Genomic DNA, 12167 nt, shown 5'->3' on the forward strand with positions numbered 1-12167 from the left:
GCAGGAAGTACGGGTGTCTGTCCGCCCGAGCTTGCTCCTTTCTCTCGCCGTGAACTATGACTGAGGCAGAGTTGTACACGCTGTACAAGGGGGTGTACATACCCTCGTCTCTGCACTCTCCGCAGAGCCTGAAGTTCTGCGAGGAGTTTACCTTTCGGCCGGAGGATATCGTCATTGTAACGTACCCCAAGTCAGGTAAGCCGCGGACCTGATGAAAGTGAGCAGCGGCACCGAGCACATTCTTCACGCTAAATGTATATAGACGTGGCTCCCAAATCGTTGTACCGCGTAATAGAAAGTAATAGAAAGTTTTAAAGTAAAGTACCGCGACTCAAAAGTGGATGTTTTTTTTTTTTACATTAATGTAACGTTAACATAAAAAAAGCCCAATCATTTGGCACACGCACTCATAGTGTCGTGGGGAGGAAAAAAAGTAGCCTGCTAGCTAGGAGGCTTAAAGCTCTGCTGCCTCCTAGTTACGTGTCTCGGCCGTTGCCTCTCGCAACGTACAAAGTATATTGTGCTTATGAACAATAGACTACATTTACTCTGTTACGACGTAAATATACTTACTTTTCACTGGGTAATAAGTTACTCGAGAATGACAGCTGCTATTAAATAAGTAGGTGTCTGTCAGTTCCTCTGTATTAGATGTGGAACGGCACAGGACTAGTCATTACTTACTTATTACATCCATGTTTGTCCCCTCAAGTAGGGCGTCATCCTATCCAACTGACAAAGACTACCACTGAGTTTTAACTGGGAATTCACTATTAGATCACGAATGACACAAAACTGGATCGTTAAGATGTAATATTTCGTGTTAGTCTGCAGTTTAAATTGGAATTAAAAAAAGAAAAAAGAGAGAGAAACCATTGGCTATATTGAGGACGTAGAGTGGACATTGAGACTGGGCCTGAGAATTCACCACGTGTAGCATTAAGAGCCAGAATAAGAGCTAGATCAAAAGTTAAATAGAACCAGTGTGCATTAGTCGTTAGTGTAACTCTGCATTTCAGAAAACCTCTTGTGTCCTTGATTTAGGTACGACTTGGATGCAGGAGATCATCCCTCTGATCATGAGCCGAGGAGATCCAGCTTCGGTGGAGTCTCTCCCTAACTGGGACCGTGTTCCCTGGCTGGAGGAGCGCAGGGCTTACCTCCTTAACCTGGAGGAGAGGCCGTCTCCGCGCATGTTTACTACGCACTTCAAATACAACATGATGCCGCCGTCCTTCTTTGAAGTGAAACCAAAGGTAGATCGGCCGTATAGGTTGTGTCATGGGTCGTTCAGGCATTCAAAGTGGCAGTGTGTACGTTCTAATTCCTGTGATGCAGTTTGATACAGCAGACACCCCGGAGGTTTGAGTTTAGGGGACTTTACATGAGCCAAGATGGAATCCAGTCACGCAAGCGTGGGTGCTTGAAATGTTTAGAAGTAGTTTAGGTGGTCACTATGTCAGTGCCATGTGGTTGCTATGATGTGATGTGTGGCCGATAAGGTGGTAGTTCTTTTTTACTTTTCCATTAGCAGAAGTTGTGGGTAGAACCTGGTACCTGGTTCTTTTTCTGTATCACCGCGGTCGAGGTTCCAAGCGAGCTGAGCCGACACTAAAAGGTGGAGTTAAAACACTGCAGACCACTGATGGGTCGAGGGGAGAATCGCCACTAGAATCATCGCTTGCGTGACGCGGGACACCCTTCACAAATCGGCTATTGTTAAATAGCCAAGCTACCATCAATAAGGGGCTGCAATTTTGGTTAAACCTCTGTTTGGTTGAAATCAGAACACCATCCCTTCCTCCTTGTTTCACGTGGCGTCGCCATGACGATCAGCTAAGAATGCCGCCCACGTGGAGGGGGCTCTGTCTGCGGTGGTAAACAAAATCGAGAAAAGTACCTGCCACCAAAAGCGAGTCAAGTTGAGCGTGCTATGCAGTGGAAATGAGGCAGTAGTGAGAGTAGTGGCAGCTGTTGCGTTACTGATAGCAGCAGCGATCATAAAAGAGCACTGACAGTTATGGCCTCGGTCACAGCAGCGTTTAAAGTGGTGAAGTTTCTCAGCAGAATCGAATTTTCATTGTGATGGAATCACTGCAGTGTGGATTGGCTTGTTGAGGCGAAGGAAGTCTTGGTAAACTTTCACGTGCAAATTTGCGCCATTGGCCAATAGCAAGCCGTCCTGACTTACCCTGTTATCATTCTAATAATTTAATCTAATCTAATAGTTTTGTGACGTTATAATAATTTACGTTATAATCCCTCGCGTAGCTCCACCCAACTTCAACGCTGACCAGAGGTCTAATCTTTTTATTTATTTCACCTGTGGTTGGCGTGCTATGAGAAGACAGAGTAGCTGCCATAGAAATGGGCTTTGTCTTTCTTTAACACGTGGTACAGTCAGACACACAGATGAAATGTCATGTGATATATCACACACAGCATGTTTGAAGACCGAAAAGGGTTGAGTGTAGTTGTATTTAAAACGATTAATGGATGTCATGTCATATCGTCACTGCAGGTCGTCTATGTCATGAGGAACCCCAAAGATGTGTTTACGTCTTCCTTTCACTATTACGGGACAACATCCTTCCTGGTAAAACCAGGCCTGCAGGGCGAGTTCCTCCACAAGTTCCTTGAAGGAAAAGGTTGTTCTTGTTGTCGCACCCATGCAATATACAGCATTTATTCATGACACAATACACATCACAGTAAGTGTCATGAACCCTCAGCTGACCTGTATTTTATGGAACAGCTGTGGTCGTTCTCCTGGTGGCAAGATTTAATATGGGTGATGTTCAAAGACCATGAAGTTTAATGCAAAGGAGTGACCTTTTTATAATTGATTAAAGTTATCATTTGTTCATGATAAAGGAATAATTGTGACTTTCTTTTTCCTGTCCAGTTATCTTTGGCTCATGGTTTGATCATGTGAAGAGCTGGCTGAATGCTGAAGATAAAGAGCAGATAATGTACATCTCCTATGAAGAGATGATAATGGTGAGATTTTCAACCTTTGGAACTTTCTCCCCAAACACATCTGCGACGGCACCAATCTGTCCATGAAGTTACTCAAAACGCACCTTCACGGCAGGAATATGAGACGGCCTGTTTTTCTCTGTGGCGCAGGACCTGAAGGACTCCGTGGCCAGAATCGCTCAGTTCTTGGAGAAATCTCTGGACACTGAGGTGGTGGAGAAGATAGCGGACCGATGTTTGTTCAAGAACATGAAGCAGAACGACATGTCCAACTACTCTGCAGTTCCTCGTGAAGTCATGGACCAGACGAAGTCCGAATTTCTCCGGAAAGGTCAGTTTCAAGAGTGGATCAATAGAGCCAAACGACATTTACTGGGACTGACTGCATGACTAAATGACATACTGTGTTTCTAGTGAGCAAAACCAATCATATAAAATAGGGTCACAATTTAAAATACCTTTCCTTCAAATGTAACCTGACTCCTCTGTTTGCGTGTTGCGTTCCAGGGATTGCCGGAGACTGGAAAAACCAACTAACACTGGCCGAAGCGGAGCACTTTGATGCAGTTTACAAGGACAAAATGAAAGATGTCAAATATAAGTTTGTGTGGGATTAAAAGAAACCTAATGAAAAGACTTGATGAAAGTCATTCCACCATACCGTGACACACAGAAACCTGTAAAACCCATAAATGTTCTGAGGAGTTTTATTGTATTGTGTTACGGCCATACTGATCCTATTATCAATAACCAAGATTTATCAGAAGTGATATCACATTCACGAGTACAGAATTACCATACTAACGCATGTTAATAACTACAGCACTGTTCATTCTGACCATTATGGCCTTTTTGTATGCTTTAGCTTTTCTATGCTATTTTAATCATCTGCCCTTCAGAAATACCTACAGAGACCATTACATGTTATGTATGTTTTATTTGCAGTCCTCATCTGTTGATATTGCTGTCCGTCATTTGATGTATGAATAGGGTGAGTGTGTCACATACAGTATAAAACATTGAAATCTGCAATCTGGAATAAATAAATGAACACCACGAGCGTTTGGTCAAATGGTTAAAATGGCCCATGTTTACATTTTCCTGACCATTTTATATTGAAGTGTTGATTACTAGTTATCAAACTGCTGATCGCGTCAACGATGATAAACTGTGATCGGACAGATTGTTTTTCATTTTGACATGGACAGAGCGTATCCCTTTTCAAAAAAAGAAAGCGCTCCCCTGCACCTCCTCATGAAAACCAATGACAGCGCTTTGCATTTAGTATTGGCCGGTCTATTTCGTCCTTCATTCATGTCACAATAAAAAAAACCAATTCAGTTATTAAAGACAAAACTCTAAGTATGTAACTTAACATGTTTCTCATTGAAGTATGACACAGTAAATGCATACAACAAAAAGAAAAACAGTGTGCATTGTATTTCACTTTATTTCGTTGTTTGATGTGTTTTAATCGAGGCATTTTAAATCTTCCATAACATTTGGCCACCAAGTGCTAAAACAAAGTTTAAACTGTTGTGATTACAATCCTGCCAAATATTGATGTCACTCAATGCTGCATTCATGCTACCGGTGAGAAAAACCGTCAGACATATATTTTCAGTTAGAGCTCTCTGAAAGTTGTCCACTTGTCTGCAGTGAATCTTCTGTGTTTCACACTGAAAATAAAAACAGTAAATGGGTGACGCGGAGCGACTGAAATACATACCTTATTAGATTAGCTTTCTATGTCACTATATTAACTATTGGTGATAAACATTCACAAAAAAACAGGGGGCAGAGGCAGAACGCCAAATCTCAAGAAATGAATAGCCCACCAACCAGAACGCTGGGATGAACAAACCTTTGTGACTGAAGTGAGTGATATTTACCAGCAATTCTTATACATGAGCATTTTTCTTGAGTAGAAGGTTCGTATTTACCATCCTTGTCGTATAACTTGAATGCAGCATGGCGTTAGCTAGGTAGCCGTCTAGCAGTTGCGAACACTATGAACACCTAATGAGTTTCGCTTCTTAATTTCGTACCATAAGGCACTTAATCGCCACAATGTTAAGTATCCGAAATGCCAATACTGTGACACTGGCCATTTTGACGCTCGTTATTGATTGACTAATGTGATTAATTTAAAGTTATATCATAATACTGCTGGTATTATTTGCTAACGTTAGCCAGCATAGCAGGTCCGCTAGCTGGAGTAAGTGGTCCCATTGGCTCTATATTGCCATGGTTGTTTCCTTCAGCACAGAGACTGGGGATGTTTAATGAAGGCACCCGAACTGTCTGGCACAATAACAGGTCAGTCAGCCATACTTCCCCGGCTATTTCAGTTGGTGTCGCCATGGAGTTTTTAAGTATTGCTAGCACGTAACTTAGGTTAGTTGGTGTAACAGTCAGTTAGTTTGTCGGGGGCAGGTACCTGGTTGCACCCGCTCCTCCTGCCAGACAAGTTAACGTTAGTGACGTTAGTGACGTTACAGTACCGTTGCCGTCTGACAGGTGTCTCCAGCTGTCAACGTTCACTAACGTTGGCCGTGTTGAAACTCTTATCAGGTTCGTTGAAAATGCTCCTTTGACCTCCAAAATTTCCTTTGTGCCATCTTTTCTTTTCACGTTTTGCTCCAGAAGGCACATTGTTATAACTTCCCCCCCTAGTTTTAAGTCATGCTAGCATCATGTTGTAGCTAAGTGGGGAATTCAAATGAACGTTAACGGTTAGTCAGCGTTATCAATGGAAGAGAAATGTAACTATTGAGACATGTTTTCCACATTTACATCAGAGTAAATAGTCCTGAGTGGCTGTCTGTACATGCTGTGTTTTACCTGCTAAGTACGGTCTTTCTTTTTTTTGTAATGTAACGTTAATATTGTTGAAAGCTGAGTGACAGTTCAAACAGTGTGCAAGGGAGAATACAGTCTTACAGCCAAGCAAAAGCATCACCACCTGCTATGCTGGGTCAGTTGCCAAGTGTCATGAGCCTGAGCTGTGGGACAAAATGTCATCATCCTTGTCCTCATCATCATTTGCATTAGCCCCCCCCCCCCCCTTCTTAAGGAGGCTGAAAGGGTGCTATGTCGTCCAACATTGCTGCTGTGCTAATGTAGAGATGCAAAATGTAGAAGTTATAGGGGGGGCTCCACTAATTTTACACGTCCAAGCCCGTACATATGTGAGAAATGTTGTATACAGCTCCAAAGGGAGGCCGCGCGAAAGTGCCTCAAGTGATGTCACTTGAGTCAGCGTAGGTTGGCTTCTGAAAGTACATGTTAGAACGTGAAACAAATCTGGGGGGGGGGGTCACCATTGCCTTTTTCCATGTACCACTGATTGCAGTAGCACTGATTTTGCCATCTGCTCAGTTTTACTGACACTGGCAGACAGAAGGAAATGAAACAGCACAGAATGTGCAAAGAGAACTATGGCCCTGTGAACTCTTCAGTGCCTTCTAGTCATTGTTGTTAGGTGAAAAACAGGAACAGGGCGATTACCAAAAGAGGTGGGGTAGTCGATGTGCTAGCTTGTTGACATAAGTATCCACACAGTTATGCAGGAGTCCACAGAGCCAAAGCTGCATCTTAACCTGTGTTTCGTTTCCTTAGGTTCCTTAGTGACACACTGAATGGGCTTTAACTTGGACTTGGTTGGTTTATAAGCTGAAGCAGGAAGGTTGCTGCTTTACACACAGTGATGAGCAACTGCTGAGGGAGAGGAATTGCACATCTTGTTGTTTGAAAGAATAGGTAAGATAGACTCACTCTGCTTACTCTTCATGCAACTTTGTGCTGCTGACTCCAGTTTGTCCACGTGCCTCTGTATATATGTTGGGAATGTTATGCATAGGCTAATAAGCAGCACCGCTGTTTTGGCGTTTTGGTACAGTTATGTTTCTTTCTGTAATGCTCGTGGTATGGTTTGGCAAGATGAAAAGTGTAAACTATTTCGACTTTTTATGGCTGTGCACAGCCATAAACACAAATGGTACATTGGGTGTGCCTCTGTTGGAAGGGAAAATGATCCACCTTTGTTATTATTGTGCTTGACTGTGTTGGCTACTTGGTTTCAAAGGGCTGTTTAATCTGGTGAAGGTGAGGGAGTTGCAGTATTGCAATTTTAGTATTTTTTCAGTATCGACAAGAATATTTACTAGGGCCGGGCATTGAATTACAGTACAAAGCTGTCACATATATTTGACATTGTCAAATCGAGTTAAATGTTTGGACAGGCTGTCTTATTCTTCCATCACATATTTCAACATCTAAATCAGCAAATAAGGAGACATTGCTAATTATCGGCAGTGTTCTATTCTGTTATTGTTCAACTGTTTTTCTTGAATTCTTTCTTCTTTTTAAACATTGATACATTTAGACATTTGGCATATTTTTTTGGGGGGGATAATGACAATAGTTGGTGGCCTTAAACCTACAATAACAGATTGTTTGGCCACTTGTAAACACTGACACATTATCGCCATGCAAACTTATTGATGTGGAGCGACGCTAGGATTTGTTTAGAGGCGTGTTGTTGGCCACCTCATGTTAAAACCAAAACAATGAGTTAAAACACTAAACTAACTAAGAAACCAGTATCTCCATTTCAAACAGCACTCAGCCCTTCTATTGATAGTTGTTTCCAGTATATAGGTATCTGCCTCTTTTTCCTCCCTCACTAACATTAAGGATCAGTCTGTGTGTGGTTTGTGTGTGTTTTAAACTGGTTAACTACTTGTTGATGGTGGTCTCTTTTTTCCCCCCTCCGATAGCATAACACAAGATGGAGGTGGTTCTGCAGAATATAGTGGCCATGGTGAGGCAGTACCCGGCGGGGATCCCCCTTAAAAAGCTGTCTATATTCTACAGCCAGACATACCACAAGAACCTGACTTTGTCCTCCACTGGCTTCAACTCGATGGCTAGCTTGGTAGCCTCACTGGATCAGGATCTGGTTGTGGAGGGGGAACTGGTGTTTCACAAAACCCACCGCCGCGTGAAGCGGGCTGGACCTGGGCCATCTACAAAAGCTACAGAGGACAGCGAGAACATGGAGGAGGTCTTGGAGAATATAGTGTACATGGTGAGGCAGCACCCGGCGGGGATCCCCCTTAAAAAGCTGTCTATATTTTACGGCCAGACATACCACGAGAACCTGACTTTGTCCTCCTTGGGCTTCGGCTCCATGGCTAGCCTGGTAGGCTCTCTGGATAGGGATATGGTTGTGGAGGGGGACCTGGTGTTTCACAAGAACCATCGACGTGAAAGCAGAGCTGGAGCTGCAGCTGGGGCGTCAGCAAAAGTAACAGAAGACGACGAGAGGATCGAGAAGGTTCTGGAAAACGTTGTGGCCATGATGAAAGAACATCCAGGCGGGATTCCTCTGAAGAAAGTGGCTATAGTCTACAGCCAGAAATACCACCACAACCTGGCCTTGGCCTCTTTGGGCTTCAAAACAATGTCCTGCCTGTTAACATCTTTGAAAGATGATCTAGTTGTGAGAGGGGAAGTGGTGTTCCATACGATCCACCAGCCTGTACCTGGGAAGTCGGCAGAGGCTACAGAGAACAGCAGGCCTGCGACGCCACAGAGAACCGAATCCCTTGTTGAGAGGAGTAGCACTCCTAGTGTTGCCATTCCACAGGTCAGCTCTCACTATGAGCCTCCCCCTCAGGCAAGATTTAACTTTTTGGGTCCTTCTTTGATTTCCATTGACTCTTCATTTCCCACCCACTGTCTTCCTGTTAAGCCACACTTTACTGTGCCCAAGCCAGCGGAGAAATTGACCCAACAGCAGCTGTACCAGCAGGTCTTAGAGGTCAGTTATGTAGAAAGATACTATATGTAGACCACTGAGTATTTTTGTGTTAGCATTTCTTTCTAATGCACATCTCAGTACATTTGATGGCAAAGCAACAATTCTAATTGAAGTTATTGCTTGTTGTGACCCGGACAGCGCGTCTTTACCTTGATACAAGCCTACCATGATAGAAGGAGAGTAGACATTTCACATCGGTTAGGCATGGGGTCCACAATGCTACTGAGGCTGGCGCTAGCGTGTTAACAAAACAGGAGTTTTAGCTTGCTGTCGCTCTCTAATCCATTGAATACAACAAACGTCAGAATCTAAAATAATGCCTGTTAAATCTTATTTGTGCAGTCCTCGAATCTGCTGCTAAAGGTCACTCAATACTTCCCGAGCCTATCTTATAGACATACATTTTTAAAAAACAGATCACGAATACAAAGTTTCATTTCAATGAGAAGGCTCAGTAATCCAAAATAACACCAGCCTTATCCCTTAACTAATGCTTGACCACAAGCCCAGGGCGTGCAAAGGGGGCGTGTCATTTGATTGGTCCGTCAGAGTCAGGTCTGTGGAGTGACGTAAGCAGGGGAGCCGCTTGTGAATAGCCCAGTCAGCTATGGCTTTAAAGAAGACGCTTGAGAACTGATTAGTCACTGGTTTTCTGGTGTTGGTGCCTGGCCCGCCGCTTCGAATTATTGTGAAACCCTTCGGAAAAAAACAAAAGCTTGAAATGCCTCATGTCGCAACAATTCAGCGTTTCAAAATTACGCCCAGATTACGAAAAACTGGGCACATTGGGTTGATATGGGGGTCATATCTACTGCTACTTGGCATGGTCAGTTTTGGCTGATAGAAAATCAAGGTTTTTTTGTGCCCTATCTCAATGAAAATGCATATAGTCATTACTGATGGAAACAAACCTTCAAAAGTATGAAAAGAAATGAAGCTAATAAGTTGGATATAGTTAGGATTGTGACCTTTGACCTTTTATTGATGTGTTCCAGGTGATGAAGAAGTACCAGCTCAGTGCTCCGTCGATGGACCAGCTCAAAACCTGCTATTTTCAGCAGTATGGTGAACAGCTTCCTCTCGCACAGTACATGTCTCTATACGACAGCTGGGAGGCATCTGGCACCAGGAAGCTGCCCACTCAATCTGAACCAACAGCAGATCCCAAGCCTGTTCTGTTGCAGACAACTGCAGGTGCCAAAAACACGACCAAGTTCAGTTTCATGCATGATAGTAAACAAAGATTGTCGCTTCTAAAACAAATGTGTGTCGCCATGTCCTCCCGCAGCCGCACAAGGTCTCGCAAGGGAGCCTGAAAATGAACAGCAGCAACGGGACACTGTGTCCAACTTCCTCTCTGGCCCCGACTTTCCGGCGCTGGGGGCGGCGGACGCGAGCTCGACCAAAGAGAAGAAGAGCCGAATAAGGGATACAGCCCAGAGAGAGGGCGGCGCCCCCGCCTTTAGAGATGCTTATCATGCCCAGCTGAGAGAGGTCCATGGGGCCAATATGCGGGCAATAGAGGCTGTGGAGCTCCAAGGGGGGAGGAGGGTCCTGGATCAGGACACCGTCAACAGTCTGATGGAAGATGTGATACGAGAAATCGCTGCAGAGGGAGACCTGGTCACCAAAGAGAAGGTGAGGAGGGAGAGGACACCTTTTTGTACTCAATAGGTGTTTCTTGGCGTATTACCGCCACCAACTCCACTTGGGTACCTTTTAAGTTCATGGTAACCATGACGCTGTTAAATCTGAGAAATTGTTGCTGCTGGACAGATCTGTTCTGGGGGTCTAACATGGGCCCTTTCAGCTACTGAAAGGTGTTTCCTCCTAAAACACTACAATCCCCATCTATCCAGGTGATATCCAGGGTGTGCGAGCTGATGCAGATTCCCTCTTTGGAAGCAGGAAGGATTAGTCCCTGGACCGTTCCGGCTCTCAAAGGCCTCCAGTACATCATGAGGGAGATCAACATGTTCATAGAGGTTGGCAAACATGCGTTTGCTAATACTCAGTTTTAATCTGGATGTTTTGGTTGCTATTGAAGTATTTCTCGTTCGCTCTTTCTGTCAGTCTACTGAAGCAGTGTCATCCATCTGTACCCTGTACGAGCTGGGCCAGTCACTGGCTGGCCTGAAGGACAAGAAGCGCTACGAAGAGCTGAACCTGGGGCCCCTCTGCAAACTCCCCCTCATCCACCGGATCTTCAAGATTGACAGTAACACTAAGGACGATGATATCCACCAGATCGAGACAATAGACATCTTAAAGGTGCGACACAATGACAGGGATTTGGTTGAGGAGACAGGTACCAAACATACCACCGAACTAATTGGAGATTAGATTTTTGTTATTTTTTTGTAGCTGGAGTTTGAGTTTCCTGTAGCTTTAGGTATGGGGGTTCTGTCCAACTTTTTCACTTGCCCGAATGTGTCCACTCTGTCTCCACTGTTTAGCAACTTCGCCTTTTTCGGAAGAAGCAGAGCAAGGTGAAAGTAGACCTGGCTGAGTTCATGAAGTATCTGGCAGACCACTACAACTGTGACTCCCCCTACGAGCTGGGTATCAGGATACACAGCGTCGGGCTGCCCATATCGGTAAGAGACACGACCCACTGCAGCGCTCCGCAGTTGTTTACCGACGAGCAGAGGGCAAAATGTATTCAGCAGAATGTTTTCTGCACATTTTTATTTTCACTGTTTCTGACGGCGCGATGCTTGCCTACAGGGGCAACTAGGTAAAAAAAACAAAAAAACACCGTGACGGTGGTCTTTGCAAGTGAGACCATTGCTGAGAAAATGTACATGCAGCACACAGCTTTGTTTCACTATTCTAAATCCATAGTTTCAGCTTAGCCACTTTCTATTTCCAGTGTGTGCTGCTAGTTCACCACTGTGTGCTTTGTGGCTGCGTGCCGTCACGGTTGATCCACGAGTGCTGGCACACTTCAGTTTGTTGTTGGGTGTGTACTTTGGTAGAAAATAATGTTGGATATTGTGTGCAGCATATTGTATTTAATTCTCAGCTTGTTAAACGCTCCCTCTCAGACCTTAATGAAGGTGAGTCGATGTGAGCACGCCACCATGGAGCTGGCCAGGGAGGCCATCCAGAAAGAGCTGGAGGAGGAGGCCTACAAGCGTCTGCGGAAGATAAAGGAGAGCGTGCTGGAGCCAGTGCAAGGGGCAGGTGCCCTCCCCTCCACCGGCGGCCTGGACCTCAGGAAAAAGTACGCTACCATGCCGGCGGCTGAGGTAGTGCTGGAAGTCTTCTCAAACGCAGAGGGGTTGTTCAATCCCAGGATGGCCAAGGTGGGTTAATGAATCCGATGCTTCCTCAGATGCATCTTGCTCAGAGGCTTTTC

At 44.6% G+C, this 12167-nt stretch overlaps 2 protein-coding genes across 2 annotated transcripts in view; both read left to right on the forward strand.

Annotated features, from left to right (window-relative positions):
- On the forward strand, positions 1 to 4035 carry sult2st2 (sulfotransferase family 2, cytosolic sulfotransferase 2). Its single transcript, XM_070926935.1, has 6 exons — positions 1 to 195; positions 1045 to 1256; positions 2522 to 2648; positions 2906 to 3000; positions 3130 to 3310; positions 3487 to 4035. The coding sequence occupies exons 1-6, from the start codon at positions 57 to 59 to the stop codon at positions 3594 to 3596; spliced, it is 864 nt and encodes a 287-aa protein (XP_070783036.1). The 5' UTR covers positions 1 to 56; the 3' UTR covers positions 3597 to 4035.
- Positions 4036 to 7771: 3736 nt separating this feature from the next.
- Positions 7772 to 12167, forward strand: part of LOC139303667 (uncharacterized) — a 31285-nt gene continuing 26889 nt past the window's right edge. The window contains exons 1-9 of the mRNA XM_070927506.1: positions 7772 to 8280; positions 8311 to 8632; positions 8738 to 8806; positions 9802 to 10000; positions 10095 to 10444; positions 10666 to 10791; positions 10880 to 11077; positions 11263 to 11403; positions 11854 to 12118. Of these exons, the coding sequence (XP_070783607.1) occupies positions 7772 to 8280; positions 8311 to 8632; positions 8738 to 8806; positions 9802 to 10000; positions 10095 to 10444; positions 10666 to 10791; positions 10880 to 11077; positions 11263 to 11403; positions 11854 to 12118 (2179 nt within the window). The remainder of the gene's footprint in view (positions 8281 to 8310; positions 8633 to 8737; positions 8807 to 9801; positions 10001 to 10094; positions 10445 to 10665; positions 10792 to 10879; positions 11078 to 11262; positions 11404 to 11853; positions 12119 to 12167) is intronic.

This window comes from Enoplosus armatus, chromosome 20 (assembly GCF_043641665.1).
Source record: "Enoplosus armatus isolate fEnoArm2 chromosome 20, fEnoArm2.hap1, whole genome shotgun sequence".
NCBI lineage: Eukaryota > Metazoa > Chordata > Actinopteri > Centrarchiformes > Enoplosidae > Enoplosus > Enoplosus armatus.